Source organism: Mus caroli, chromosome 9 (assembly GCF_900094665.2).
Source record: "Mus caroli chromosome 9, CAROLI_EIJ_v1.1, whole genome shotgun sequence".
NCBI classification, from domain to species: domain Eukaryota; kingdom Metazoa; phylum Chordata; class Mammalia; order Rodentia; family Muridae; genus Mus; species Mus caroli.
Genome location: NC_034578.1, coordinates 104,062,033 through 104,077,788, shown reverse-complemented (window position 1 = coordinate 104,077,788; position 15,756 = coordinate 104,062,033). Strand labels below are relative to the sequence as shown.

At 42.6% G+C, this 15,756-nt stretch overlaps 1 protein-coding gene and 1 non-coding gene across 2 annotated transcripts in view; one reads left to right on the top strand and one right to left on the bottom strand.

Moving 5' to 3' along the window:
- Nucleotides 1-15,756, bottom strand: part of Prkar2a (protein kinase cAMP-dependent type II regulatory subunit alpha) — a 51,383-nt gene that overhangs the window by 8,912 nt on the left and 26,715 nt on the right. Inside the window, exons 5-6 of the mRNA XM_021171883.2 lie at nucleotides 11,854-11,960; nucleotides 7,347-7,500 (exon numbers count right to left, since the gene is read on the bottom strand). Of these exons, the coding sequence (XP_021027542.1) occupies nucleotides 7,347-7,500; nucleotides 11,854-11,960 (261 nt within the window). The remainder of the gene's footprint in view (nucleotides 1-7,346; nucleotides 7,501-11,853; nucleotides 11,961-15,756) is intronic.
- On the top strand, nucleotides 1,407-1,513 carry LOC115032105. Its single transcript, XR_003837732.1, has one exon. It is a non-coding gene; the product is annotated as a U6 spliceosomal RNA (small nuclear RNA).

Below are 15,756 nucleotides of genomic sequence, written 5' to 3'. Positions count from 1 at the left end.
GGGTGGGTAGGGGAGTGGGTGGGGGAGCGTGTGGGGGTCTTTTGGGATAGCATTGAAAATGTAATTGAAATAAATACCCAATAAAAAATGGAAAAAAAATACCTGGGTGCTCATAAGTATTATGGAGTATCAAAAGATACCCTCCAGAAAAGGCAAATGACACCTGTCAAGAGTTTGTAACTATAATGAAAAGAGAACATAAAATATGTAGGACCCAGGGTCTTAATCAACACTTAGGAGGCTGAGACAGGAAAACTATACATCCAAGATCAGTCTGGGCTACAAGGTGGGTTCTTGGCCAGCCTAGATGATAGTGAGACCCTATCTCTAACAAAAAAAAAAGAAAACAGACCATAAAGTAGTAAGAATATTTGCAATTGATATATGCTGAGGGAAAATATAAAGGAATTTAAAAGTTATATAGTTCAAGATGGCATTTAAACTGAAATGCACTAGGTCAAAGTACAGAAGGCAAACTCTACAGCCATGTCCAGTGGGCTCCAGGGCATGGCAGTATAAGCCTGTGATCCCAGACACTCAACAGACAGAAGACTCAACAGCAGGAGGCCCAACTGAGAAACTTAGCTTTATCTCACAAAAAATAAAATAAAATGGTTTGGAATGGGATCTAAGTTAGCAATATTTCTCTTCTACCTCTGGCTGTCAGAGATGAATGTTTTACAAACAGTAATGCCATCCTTAGTGTAAAGGCTGACAGATGAAGGTCAGAAGCCGCAGTACAGAAAGGGCTGAGCTGCAGCTGCTTAGCATCTTTGGTGACAGGCAGGCGCGTGGTGGAGACAATGTGGTTTTTATGGGCTCTTGTCCATCAGCCCCAGAATTCCAGGCCCTGTCTCATGCTATGACTCACTTACTTGATCAGAGAAGTCACTTACATTCCCAGTATGGGCGACTGTGGGCCCTTCCCCTCCACTGCTCTAAATTACATTGCTACTTTACAGCTCTCTGGCAAGAAGCTGGGCTCCATTTTCCTCACTGTCTGCTTGCTTGACAGGAGCTACTCAGTCTTAATGCTCTCATGGGACACATCATCTGCCATTGATTTCTGAATTCTTGTTTTGTTTTGTTTTTGAGACAGGGTTTCTCTGTGTAGCCCTGGCTGTCCTGAAATTCACTCTGTAGACAAGGCTGGCCTCAAACTCAGAAATCCACCTGCCTCTGCCTCCCAAGTGCTGGGATTAAAGGCCTGCAATACCACTGCCTGGAGATTTCTGGATTTTAAGGTTAAGAATTTATCACATGGGCTGGAGTTGGCTTAGTGGTTAAGAGCACTGGCTGCTCTTCCAGAAATCTTGTCTGGTGTGTCTAGAAACAGCTACAGTCTGAAGATGATGTACAGTAGACTCATATACATAAAATAAATAAATGTTTAAAAAGCTACTTTCGTGCTCGCTTTGGCAGCACATATACTAAAATTGGAACGATAGAGAGAAGATTAGCATGGCCCATGCACAAGGATGACACGCAAATTCGTGAATAGCCCAGAAACTTAGAATACCCAAGATACAATTTACAAAACACATGAAATTCAAGAAGAAGAAAGACGAAAGTGTGGATACTTTGTTCCTCCTTAGAATGGGGAACAAAATACCCATGGAGGGAGTTACAGAGACAAAGTTTGGAGCTGAGATGGAAGGAAGGACCACCCAGAGACTGCCCCACCCGGGGATCTATCCCATAAACAGCCACCAAACACTATTGCATATACCAACAAGATTTTGCTGACAGGAGCCTGATATAGATGTCTCCTGTGAGGCTATGCCAGTACCTGGCAAACACAGAAGTGGATGCTCCCAATCATCTATTGGGTAAAACACAGGGCCCCCAATGGAGGAGCTAGAGAAAGTACCCAAGGAGCTGAAGGAGTCTGCAACCCTATAGGAGTAACAGCAATATGAACTAACCAGTACCCCCAGAGCTCATGTCTCTAGCTATATATGTAGCAGAAGATGGCCTAGTTGGCCATCATTGGGAAGAGAGGCCCTTGGTCTAGCGAAGATCATATGCCCCAGTACAGGGGAATGCCAGGGCCAGGAAGCAGGAGTGAGTGGGTTGGGGAAACAGAGCAGGGGGCAGGGTATAGGGGACTTTCAGGATAATATTTGAAATGTACATGAAGAAAATATCTAATAAAAAAGCTACTTTCATACTTTGGAATATTATGCCATTATCTTTTTTCCATTATCTTTAAAATTCAGTTTCTGTATATTTTCTGGGCTAATCTAGGCCAAAAATATTGTAGAACGAGGGCAATTAAGATTGAAACACTGGCCGGGCGTGGTGGCGCACGCCTTTAATCCCAGCACTTGGGAGGCAGAGGCAGGCGGATTTCTGAGTTCGAGGCCAGCCTGGTATACAGAGTAAGTTCCAGGACAGCCAGGACTACACAGAGAAACCCTGTCTTGAAAAACCAAAAAAAAAAAAAAAAAGATTGAAACACTGTTGTTAGGTACAGTGGGACTTGCCTTTAATTCCAGCACTTGGGAGCCAGAAACAGATCTCTGTGAGTTTGAGGCCAGCCAAGGGTACATAGTAAAAGAAGGCTACCCCAGATGCCGATATCCTCTTCTGTGTGTCTGAAGATGGCTACACTGTACTCATGTGCATAAAATAAAGAAATACTTTAAAAAAAAAAAGATTTCCCTTCCTTTTTTTTTTTTTAAAAAGGAGGCTTTCTTCAGTGACTTATATATCGGGATTCCTGTCACATCAAATAATTTGCTTGTTTGTTTGTTTGCAAGTTCTCATGTAAGCCAGGGGTTCCTGTCCCCATCAATCAACTTCTTCCTTTCCCTTCCCCTTTCCTTTCCCCTCCCTTCCTTCCTTCCTTCCTTCCTTCCTTCCTTCCTTCCTTCCTTCCTTCCTTCTTAACAAGTTCTCATGTAAACCAGGCTGCTCTTGAACCCACCATGTAACCAGAAAACATTCTCCTATGCCTGGTTCTATGCAGAGTTGTGGACTGAGTTCAGGGCTTCCTTGCACTCCACCACTAAGTGACCTTTCCCAGCCAAGGCTGATCTTCTGTCTTTATGACTCCGTACTTCCCAGAACTTTTATTTTATGCTGTGCAAGGCCAGCTCTTGTGGCTGTGAACAGCATAAAAACTCTAGGATGCCCACCTACATCCTGAGGAGCAGTGAAGAGGAAACTTCCACAGGCAGTAAGTGCACAAGAGGACAAAGAGTCTTCACGTTCAAATGAAGAAAGGAACATCACTGCTGCTCATGTTTGCCAGAATTATCCTGACTGGGGGCAATGGCTCGTTTAAGCAGGAATGTAGAATTCAGTGTAAGGTCTCCGTGACAACATGGTCCTTGCTTATCCTCAGCAGGCAGTGCAAACGTTTTCCTTTGAACCTCTCTGAAGTTCCACTTCTGGACATAGGACAGAAGCTCCAAGACAGACTGAGCTAGCAAAGTAAACAACTGAAGCAGGAGAAAGGCAGAAGCCCATGGGCATCTTCTTCAAGGGTCACCAGCCTCACATCAGGGACAAGAAAAGACTGAAATGACTTCAAGTTAGGAGGGCAGGCTGAGATCTAAGAGGAGTATCCTTGAGAACAGACAGGTGGTGACCAGCACCACGGACGGTCACAGAGAACAGACAGGTGGTGACCAGCACCATGGACGGTCACAGAAAATTGATGCTACTATTCTCTGGGGATCTACCTGTGCCAGGCCTCGATGTGGCTATTTCTCTCATGTCTAAAACCCTTATGTCAAGCCAGAAGGCTGATTTCATAATCCATTATATTTTAAAATAATTTCCATTTTTATTTATACTTTCGTTCATAGTATTTTTATTAATTATTCACTTATATTACTTATATGAAAAGTGGGTTATATAATTTTCAAATGTTTGAGGATTTTCACTATTTTCATTATTATGGCTAAAGAATAAATACTAATTTCATTTTTTCAGACACACCAGAAGAGGGCATCAGATCCCATTACAGATGGTTGTGAGTCACCATGTGGTTGCTGGGAATTGAACTCAGGACCTCTGAAAGAGCAGTCAGTGCTCTTAACTGCTGAGCCATCTCTCTAACCCTAATTTCAAATTTAATTTGTTAGGATTAATTTTACATTCCAGGATAGGGTCTACTGTGGTGGCCATTTATGTTCTTAAAAAGAATATATACTGCTGTATGTCTTCTACACATTTCAATTAGATCCTGCTGGTTTATATATCCTCAATGGCCTTCTGCTGAGTAGTCTGTCAGTGTGGCGAGACAGTGTGTCATCTGTGATGTGAATCTGTCTACATCTCCTATTAGCTTTCTCACCTACAAGCTCTGCCACTGCTCTGTATACACGTTTTAAGGCTGCTGTGCCTCTGGGCAGACCGCACTCACTGTTATGCACATTGGCAGGCTGCACCTTTCATTACTATGCAGTGCTTACTCTTCTTTGTCCCTGCAATTTTTGTTGTTCTGAAATCTGATAATAATGTGATTATTCCTTTTTTATCGACATTCACATAATGCATCTATTTCTATCCTTACTTTTGACTTAATCATTGTATTTGAGTGAGTTTGTTAGACAGCATATGGCTGGATCATTTCTTTTTTGGGTTATGGGGAGGGAGTTCTGGGGGGGGGGGTCTCTCTGTAGTCCTGACTGTCCTGGAACTCACTTTGTAGACTAGGCTGGCCTCGAACTCAGAAATCCGCCTGCCTCTGCCTCTGCCTCCCGAGTGCTGGGATTAAAGGTGTGCGCCACCATGCCTGGCTGGATCATTCCTTAAATTCAGTCTTATAGTCTTCTTAAATTAGAATGTTTGCTTACCTTTTGTTCTTCTTTTTACTTTATTTTCTAATTTTATGTGCATAGATGTTCTGCCTACATATAGGTGCATACAATCATTGTATCCAGAGGCCAGAAGGGGGCATGGGATCCCCTAGGACTGGAGTTACAGACAGTTGTGACCTGCCATAAGAGTGCTAGGAATTTAAATGTGTCCTCTTGAAGAGCAGCCAGGGCTCTTAATCCATTGAGCCATCTCTCCAGCCCATTTCTATTCTTTAAAAGACACAGAGTTATTATTATTATTATTAGGGAGGGGTGTCGAGCACAGGTGCATTAGTGACGGTCAGAGGATAACTGTCATCAATCTGTCCTCTCCTTCCATTGTGGGTTCTGAGGACTGAACTCAGGGTGTCATACTTGTACAGAAAGCTCTTTGATTTGCTAAGCCTGTGAAACAACAAAAGGTTTGCAGCCCTATCTAGCTTGGACTTAACTACGTAGACTAGGTGGTCTCATGTTTGTAGCGATCCTTCTGCCTCTGCCTAAGTGCTGGAATTATGACTGTACCACCACCGGCCTATTTAGATAACGTGAATTCTCATATTAGGAATTCGGTTTATAAAATGTGACTACCTCTCTATACAATTTTCGGTGCTGGAGGAGAGATGGAGCATCACTATGTCTGACCCTGAAGTCCTGGGCTTAAGTGGTCCTCATGTTTCAAGGCAACTGAGTAGCTGAGCCTAAGACACATGCCCTGCATTCAGCTAGAGACCTTTTTAGAGGCTGCTCTAGGCTTACATTATACATATATGAGTCACATCAATGAACTGCAAAACTGGACTCTTTTGATAGGTTTTACTTCTGGCCTCTCCCTCTTTATAAAATGTAGTTGTCGCAAATACTTTGTCATGTGTAATAACCACTGCAGTCACTCTACAAACTCTCACATAATTTAGAAACCTGACAAGCTGCTCACTGTTCACCTGCATTTCCTCCTTGCTTTTGGGTTTATAGTGTCTTCTCTAACTTTGCTTCTTCTATTGTCTCCCTCCTGAACTGGCTTTCACCATTCCCTTAGGGTCAGTCTCCTTCCAGTGAGAAGGTCCTCATTGTTGAAGGATCTCTTCAGGGAGCAGAGAGCGCTGGCTGACAGGAGCATTCTCCAGCATTGACTGTGGGTTCTCCCCACTCAATGCATCCATCACTCCTCTGCATTCGAGACACCTCATGCTGTACACTGGGTTATCCATTTCTTCATGCTTCTCTTGTTTGGGATCTGCTCTTTTTGTTTGTTTGTTGTTTCTTTTGAGACAGCCTCAATATGCTGCCTTAACTGGCCTGGAATTCATAATGTAGACCAGGCTGACTCTGAACTCATAGAGATCCACCTGCCTCTGCTTTCCAAGTACTGGGATTCAAGGGTTGTGCTACCGTTCCTGGCAGGAGTCACTTATTTTTAATTAATATATATTATATATATATATATATGTGTGTGTGTGTGTGTGTGTATGTGTGTGTATTTTTTTATGAAGTTTAGGAAATTTTGATTCATCTGTTATTCTTCCATTAACCAGAAAGATATTAATTCTATGACATAAATTAATTCTTATAAGAGAGGCAGAAATAGCCGGGCGTGGTGGCGCACACCTTTAATCCCAGCACTCGGGAGGCAGAGGCAGGCGGATTTCTGAGTTCGAGGCCAGCCTGGTCTACAAAGTGAGTTCCAGGACAGCCAGAGCTATACAGAGAAACCCTGTCTCGAAAAACCAAAAAAATAAAAAAAAATAAAAAAAAAGAGAGGCAGAAATAACTACAGAGATTCTCATTTTAAAAGTAAAATATGGAATTGTACTATAAGATATTTTTGAAAGAAGAGTTACAGATTATGGATATGTAACTTAATGCAAAAAGAAATCAGGTAGCCAGGTTGTGGTGGCGCAGCCTTTAATCCTAGCACTTGGGAGGCAGAAGAAGCAGGCAAATCTGTGAGTTCGAGGCCAGCCTGGTCTACAAAATGAGTTCTAGGACAGTCAGGGCTACCCTGTCTCAAAATACCATAGATAGATAGGTAGATAGAGACAGACAGACAGACAGACAGACAGATAGTTAGATAGACAGATAGAAATAAGGTAGACAGTAGATAATATACACAAGAACTACAGTGTTTTACCAAAGACAACTAGATCCCATTTCCCTGAATGTGGTCATTAGCATTCCTGATGATCCATTGGGTATGGCTGTGGATGGCTACTGGTACAACTAGAGATGGCAGTGCCACCTAGCTAAGGTTTCATGACAGCACCACCACTGTGGCTGCTCCTCTTCCTCCTCTTCTGTGTGTACACGAGTGTAAGTCCTAGGCTACAACTTAGGACACAGAGAGTTATCACTTCCCTGTATAATTGCCTAATAAAAACAAGTAAATGTAGCAAGGACCTGTCACCATGAGGACACAGACCACTCACATTTCTGTAACTTAGAATAAAGGACATGTGGTTAAGTCACTGAGGAAACATATCTTTTGATAACTGGCTATAGAAGGTAGTGACACGGCACCATGCACTTCTCACTCACCAATCCCCAAAGGGAGCCTTCTGAGGTGGCGATGATGGTAGCAGCTCTCGGGGTATTGTACATCAGAGCTAGTTCTCCAAAACTGCCACGGTTGTCATACTGACCGACAGAACGTGTTTGATTATCTTTCGTTACTAAAATGTCATAGGTTCCCCTAGGAGAATGATAAGAAATAGTTAATTCTTCTGATATATTTAAAAACTGGCTGGTACATATAAGACATAAGAGGTGCAGAGGCGAGGACAGAGCTCAGTTGAGAGTGTTTTCCTAGCATGCAGAAGGTGCTGGGTTTGAGCCCTGATCTAGATAAACCAGGCATAGTGGTTCATGTCTGCAATTACAGCACTGGGGAGTCAGAAGCAGGAGGATCAAAAGTTCAAGGTCATCCTCAGCTACACAGTGAGTTTAAGGTAAGTCTAGGGTACATAGCATCCTGCCTCACAGAGGGATAACCAACATAATTTTGCTAAAACATACAAATGATTTGTGCACTTAACACTGCTATTGTTTTTATTAACTTCTATGTGCATGGATGTTTTGCCTACATGAATACTTATGTACCATGTGCATGCAGTGCCCAAGGAAGCCAAACGAGGGTGCCCGATTCTTTGCAGTTGGAGTTACAGATGGTCACACACTGCCACATACATATTAGGAACTGAACCCAGGTCCTCTGGAGCTGCAGCCATTACCCTTACCTGCTGAGCCATCTCTCCAGCCCTGCATTTGACTTTGCATTTTCCAACCTTGATGAACTGACTTGCTCAGTTTAGTAACTTTTTTGTAGCACTCATGAGGATTTTTCCTGCAGAGACTTTCACTTCTTTTCTACTCTATATGAACTTTCTTCCTTACTTTTGCCTTACTACATTGGCTGGGGCTCCCAGCACAATATTAACTGGAAATGAAGAGCACAGGCACCCTTTCTTATGCTCAATCTTTTCTGGGAAGGTGGAAGGAGTACAGGGTCTTCCAGCTTAACCCAGGCTGGCCTTGAACTCCTGACCTCTGGCCTTAGCTCCTTATATAAGTCACTATATTTTGCATGATAAACAGTTTATTACAAAAAGATGTTGAATCTTATTAAGTATTCTGTGGAAAGCATTGAGTTGACAGTAAAGTTTTTCTTTCATGGTTTGTTGAAAACAAGGACCAAACTGATTAAAATAATTAAACAACTTTCTACCTGTTATTGCAAATGATTGCTAAAAAAGAGATACTCAGAACTACCCTTTAGAGAAATGGACATGTTCCACACACTAAGAAGCAAACAAACTTCTCAGAATTTCTGTAAGTCAACAACAATATCAACAAGTAACTCAAAGAGACCCTTTGGGGGTTAGAATGATGGTTCAATTGGCCAAGTGCCTGCATGTCCAACAGTGGTGGCCCATGCTTTTAATCCCTGCATTCCAGGAGGCAGAGGCAGGTGACCCTCTGAGTTCCAGGATGGCCAGACTACACAGAAAAACCCTGTCTTGAAACAATCAATCAAACAAACAAAGAAGGGCCTGCACTTCTCATCCCAGGCCCACGAAGGCAGGCAGATACATAACTGAGCTTGCTGGCTGGCCAGCTTATGCTAACTGGTGAGCCCCAGGCCTCTAATAAGGTGGACAGAACCTGAGCAATGGCACCCAAGGAGTCCTCTTACCTCTGAACACTGACACAGCAACACTGACATGTGTGTAATCATAAACACACACAAGTCCTGGTGACACCATTCAAAAGAGATAAAGATACTGAAAAGATTTATTGCAGGGTAACTCACCAGACAATATAACAGCAAAAATTAAAAAAAAAAACCACAAAACAATTATTCTGGGCTGCAGACACAGCTCAGAGGTTAAAAGCACTGGTTGCTCTTCCGAGAAATAGAGTTTACTTTCCAGAACACACAAGGTAACTCATAATTGTTTGTAACTTCAGTCCCAGGGTATCCAATGCCCTTCTTGTTTTAGTGGGCACCAGGTATGCATGTGGTACACAGACATACATGCAGGCAAAACACCCATATGCATAAAAAAGGTTTTCAAGAAAAATACCTTCAATATATATTATATGAATAATAAAATATAATATAATAAATATAATTTAATTATAATAATTAATTAGCCAGTAGTATCAAGGACACAAAAGATAACCAGGAAGTTGTAAAATTTTTCATTCAAATTTTTTAACAGGAATCAGAGAGGTGACTTGGTGGTTATGAGCACTGGCTGCTCTTCTAGAGGATCCAGGTTCAATTCCAAGTACCTACATGGTAGATCATAATCATCTATAACTCCAGTCCCAGGGGAGACAATGTTGTCTTCTGGTCTCTGTGGGTATCAAGCATGCCATGTGATGCACAGACAGGTATGCAGGCAAAACATACATATACATAAAGTTTTTAAAAATTTAAAAAGCCAGGAATGGTGGCACACATCTTTAATCCTAGGAGGCAGAAATAGACAGAGACAAACTCTGTGAGGCCAGCTTGAACTACATAGAGAGTTCTAGGACAAGCAGAGCTACAAAGAAAAACCCTGTCTCAAAACAAAACAAATGTGAACAGGGCTGGAGAAATGACTTAGCAGATAAGAGCACTTGTTCCCCTTGAAGAAAACCCAAGCTAGGTTCTTAGCATTCATGCCAGGCAGCTCACAACCACCTGTAACTCCAGTGCCAAGGCATCCACTTCCTTCTTCTGACCTTGACCAACACCGGTACATATGAGCCATGCATGCACCCAGATACCCAGACATACACATAACCTAAAACCTCCTTTGAACAGGGGCCAGTCAGATGCCTCTTTGGTAAGAGTTCGCGCTACTAAGCCTAACAACCTAAGTATTTTCAGTCTCGGAGATCTACGTGATAGGAGAAACTTCTCGGAGACCCACTTGATAGAAGGAGAAACTTGACTCCAGCAAGTTGTCCTGATGTCTGTACATGCACACACCAGAAGAGGGCGTCAGATCTCATTAGAGGTGGTTGTGAGCCACCATGTGGTTGCTGGGATTTGAACTCAGGACCTTCAGAAGAGCAGTTAGTGCTCTTAACCGCTGAGCCATCCCTGCCAGCGCAACAAGCAAGTTTTGATAAGCCAAATTTACAACAGTTACTTAATTACAAAGAATCCCAAAGCTCAGAGCAGTAATCAGAAAATTCTAAATAAGCCTCCATTGTGGCAGCAATTGTATAAAAGGTTTATTTCTCACTTAAAACTTGTGATGTGCCTAAGAGAACACCCTGGTTTTTAGAAAACACAGGTGGAGGTAAAGGAACATTGTATCTGAAACTTACTGTGTGTTGTCTGAGACAGGGTCTCAGATGGCTCAGGCTGGCTTTGAAATTGCTATGTATCTGAGGATGACCTCGAACTCCTGAACCTCCTGCTTCCACATCCCTGTTGCTGTGATTACAGGTACAGATGACCATGCCTAGCTTTCTGGAACTTATTCTGAACAAACTGATATGCTAAATATGGCAGAACATTAACCTGTAAGGCTGGGCTTATAAGAATTTTCTATACTATTTGTACTGTTTTGTTTTGTTTTTTTTTTGAACTTTGAGGTTACTTTGAAAGGAAAAAGGGGTTCGGAGAGCTGGCTCAAGGGTTAGAAGCACATACTGCTTTTCCAGAGTTCTGATTCCAATACCTCGATGGGCAGTGCACAAGTCTTTAACTCCAGCTTCAAGGGATCTAATGCCCTCTGCTGGCTCCTGTGGGCACTCAGTGAACCACCCTCACTCCCCACTCCCACCCCATCACACATAAGTAAATAATAACCTTTTTTTAGTACATACACACAAATTAACTAATGTAAGTATACATACATATAACATGAAAGAATGGAGGTCATGGAAGTCATGGATATGTGGTAATATTGTATTACCTTAGACTCTGATGAGACTACCTGATAACACTGTATTACCTTAGACTCTGACGATTACCTTAGACTCTGATGAGACTCCTTTTTTTAGGACTGAGAAGGATCAGAGGGAAGCCCTATTCTTCCTCAGGAGAATACATTCAGCTCAAGACACTAAGATGCAGGTACACTAGGGAGGTAAACCCCAATGCTTCATTTTCTCCAATATGGTTTATACATGGTGCAGAGTCAGAAGGTATTGAAGTTATGGAGGTCAGAGGAGTACATTCATTTTAAAAGCAAGCTGGAAATCAAAGCTTTCCACGACATTATAGAGTCACAGATCTGTTTCAGGATCAATTCAGTTGAACTCTGGAAATGGCATGTTTATAAAACACATTCTGCCATTCTTTGTCCAACTCCAGATTTTCAACTGTAAGTGGTGTCTCCCCCAAACAGGAGTTTTACTCAGGACTCTCAGGCCAGCAGTGGACAGAGAGGCAGCTATAATCAATCCCTCGAAAGGCTTTGGGAAACTTACTCACCTAGCTCTAGAGTTCTCTGGGCTGAATATAGTATAGTTTAAGGCTTTAGTCCGAAATTATGAATCTAAGGTGTGACCAAACACTTAGGAAGCATCCCCCACCTACCGTTCTATGACATAAAAGTTGTCCCCGTCGTCGCCTTGGTCAATGACATGCTCGTCAGTTTTGACAATCTTTTCAAACATGGCATCCAGAACTTGAGAAAGCTGTTCCTAAGGTGCACACAAAGAGAACGGATGGCTTTTACATTTGCTGAGAAAATATAATGGTCAGTCTACGTGGCAGTGTACACCCTTTAGCCCAACAAAAAACCACAAAGGTCGTATTTATCCCAATATATGTGATTATATAATAAGGTTCTATACTGGACCACCACTAAGATTAAAGCAGAAACCTGAGAGCTAAGGGAAATGTGTTCTTTATACTATTTGGCTTTTGGCTCATTAGAAGACAGCACAGTTGCCAACCCCACCCCCTCTTTCTCTGGGGGGTGGGGGAGAGGGGTGCTTTTCAAGACAGGGCTTCTGTGTAGCCCTGACTATCCTGAAACTTGCTCTGTAGACCAGGCTGGCTCTAAACTCAGAGATCCACCAGCCTCTGCATCCTGAGTGCTGGAATCAAAGCACCAGTGGGCTTGGGATTTTTGATGGTCCTGTCAGTCTCTTGAGTCTGGCCTGCCAATTCTTTTAAGGTAGGATTGTCTTGATAAGCTTTCTAATTCACTTGACAGAGAATCAATATCCAAAATATATACAGAATTCCAAACAAACAAACATTAGGACTGAGGGTGAAGCTCAGGCATATATTTGCATGCACAAGACTTTGTGTTCAATTTCCAATCATGTCAAAAAAATTTTTTTAACTTCCTAGAAGCCCAAAATGTTAAAAAAAAAATGAAGAAGAAGAAGAAGAAGAAGAAGAAGAAGAAGAAGAAGAAGAAGAAAGAGAAAGAGAAGGAGGATGAGGAGGAGGATAAAGAGAAGGAGAAGGAGAAAGAGAAGGAGGAGGAGGAGGAGAAGGAGAAGGAGAAAAGGGTAGTCAGGTTAAAAAAAAAAAATGGGCTAATGATCCGAAGAGACATTTATTAAAAGAAAGTCTGGGCTAGCAGTTTTAATCCCAGCACCAAGGAGGCAGAGGCAGGCAGATGTCTGAGGCTGGGGCTGGGGATTTGGCCCAACTGGTAGAGTGTTTTGCCTCACATTCAAGAAGCCCTGGGTTTGCCAGGCATGGTGGCGCATGCCTTTAATCCCAGCACTCAGGCAGAGGCAGGCAGATTTCTGAGTTCAAGGCCAGCCTGGTCTACAAAGTGAGTTCCAGGACAGCCAGGGCTACACAGAGAAACCCTGTCTCAAACAAACAAACAGCCCTGGGTTTGACTCCAAGTGCTGCAATAAATAAACAAACACTTTAATTCCAGCACCAGGAAATACAAGCAGAAGGATCAGAAGTTCAAGGCTATCCTAGGCAGCATTCAAGGTCAAACTATGGCATATGTATAGGATCACCTCTAAAAACAGAAAAGAAATGGGGTAGAGGGGCTCAACAGCAACATCCTTAGTCACCTGGGAAATGCAAATCTAAGCTATATTGAGATTTCATGCCACCCTAAATCCAATGTGTATTATAAGAACAGTTAGCAAAAGCTGGTGAGGAAGTGGAAAAAAAGGAACTGTGTCCTGGAGGCAGATGTAAATTAGTTAGAACCACTACGGAAAACAGAAGGCAAGCTCCTCAAAAGATAAGAATAGAGCTGCGTATGATCCAGCTATACACTGTTGGGTATTCATCAGAAGGAAATTAAGTCAGCAGACAAAATACATATTCATATTCTTATGTTACTATTCATAAGAGCCAAAATATGAAATCAGCCTATATGCCCATCACCATGTGAGCGGGTGGAGAAAATATGGTAACTACACAGCAAGGTGAATGAAGTCACGGAACGTTTGCAGGAAATGGAGGAACCAGGCAGCATCATGTTAAATGAAGTAAAACAAACACAGAGGGACAAGTGGTGCATGTTCGAACACTGAACAACAGAAAGATAACCTGGAAATGAAGAAGGACTATGGACTGTGAGAAAAGGAAAGAGCAGGAGAATGGTCAGAGGAAACATTTACATAGATGGGAATGTCACAATGAAACCATTAACTTTCATAATTAACATGTGATAATAATCTTTATTTAACAAATAAAGAGCTTTCCAACAATTTAAATGAAAATTGACTATCTAAATCATAGTTCCAATTTCCCTGGTTACACCTATACAAGTGTCTTCTACCTGGATGGCTCCAGTATATTGTATATAAAACTGTGCGCTGTTACTTTCCTAAATGTGTGGACATGAGTATGAATGGGTTTAGCAAGTCTAGAGAGCAGATTGTTGGAAATTGGTTCCAATGCTTTGAATTAATCTGGCCCCCAAAATCGGGTAACTGTGTATCCAAACACTGAACGTCCTTGTCCCCAACTGGTTTTTGATGGATCAAAAAGAGCCAATGACCAACGGTTGTGCAGGCAGACTGAGGCAGCATCTTTAGATTTGCGTGGGAGGAACTGGGAGGAAGACAGGGGAATCGTCATGACTTGGGGGAGAAGGGTGGGACATAAGAGCTGCAGGAGAGAAAGCCAACCAGTCATGTAAGAATTCAGGGAAGTGGCCACTGGCCATTTCCCCAACTGGGCCTGGGGTAGCAGGGGAAGATTTGGGAGTCTCAGGAGTAACAGAGGAGAATCTGCTAGCAGGGGAGAGTTTAGGAGTACCCGGTCTTTGAGCTAATCACAACATGTCAAAAATTAACTGGTGTGTGTATGTGTGTGTCCTTCATTCCTGAATCCAGATTGCTCCTGGGCAGGTGCGCGCTTTCGACCTGCTGGGAGCCAAGGCGCTGTAGACAACTACCGCTACAGCAGATGGCCTCAGAGGTTAGTTATATTGTAGAGTGGTACCTTACCTGAGTAGGCCAGCTCTACACTCTACTACACTCACAGCTAACTTCTAAAACAAGATTCATTTCTACCTCATCAATTTTAACGACTAAGGAGGCAAATGTAAGGAGAACATTTTGCTACACAGTGTTGCTTAGGACAGGAAATATATATATATTGTTCTATTCTTTTGACTTTACTGTAAATTTGAAATTTAAACCTTGTGTGTCCATTTATATTTGGAAATGCATTGTATTTGTGTGTCCATGCATGCAAAGGTGAATATGAGTGTCTTCCCTAGATTGTTCCCTACTTTATCTGTTGGGTCAGGGTCTCACTGAGCCCAGAGCTCACTGACAGGCTAGACTGAGAAGCCAGTGAACTTTGGGAATCTGCAGGTCTTCACTCCCACTGTGCAACGGTCATAAAGGTATGGGACCATGTTGGAGTTTTATCTGGGTACTGGGGATCCAAACTCAGGCCCTCATGTCTGTATAGCTACTGAGTTACAGACAGTTGTGAGCCACCATGTGGGTGCTGGGAACTGAACTCAGGACCTCTGGAAGAGCAGTCAGTGCTTTTAACCTCTAAGCCATCTCTCCAGCTCCCACAACTCCACAATTTTGCCCTTAGCAACATTACTGAATACAAAATGGAAAATAAACACAACAAAGACCTGTTGAAAATGGGCATTATCTCTCGGCGTGCTGGTACATTTCTCTACTCCCAACATTCAGGTGGTTGAGGCAGGAAGACTGTGTGTTCAAGGCCAGCCTGAGCTAAATAGTAAGTAATAAATTCTAGGTTGGGACTACATAGTGAAAAACAGACAAAGGAAAAAAAAAAAAGAGGAGAAAGGGGGAGCAGGGAAGGACATGAAGAGGAAACACAAGGCAGGAGTGGAGGAAGCTGAGGACAAAGGAAATTAGAAAATGAGCAGGAGCAAACAGCAAACTAGAAATGGAAAGAAGCTCATATTAAGAATACATGTTCAGGAGGCAGAGGCAGGCGGATTTCTGAGTTCGAGGCCAGCCTGGTCTACAAAGTGAGTGCCAGGACAGGCAGGGCTACACAGAGAAA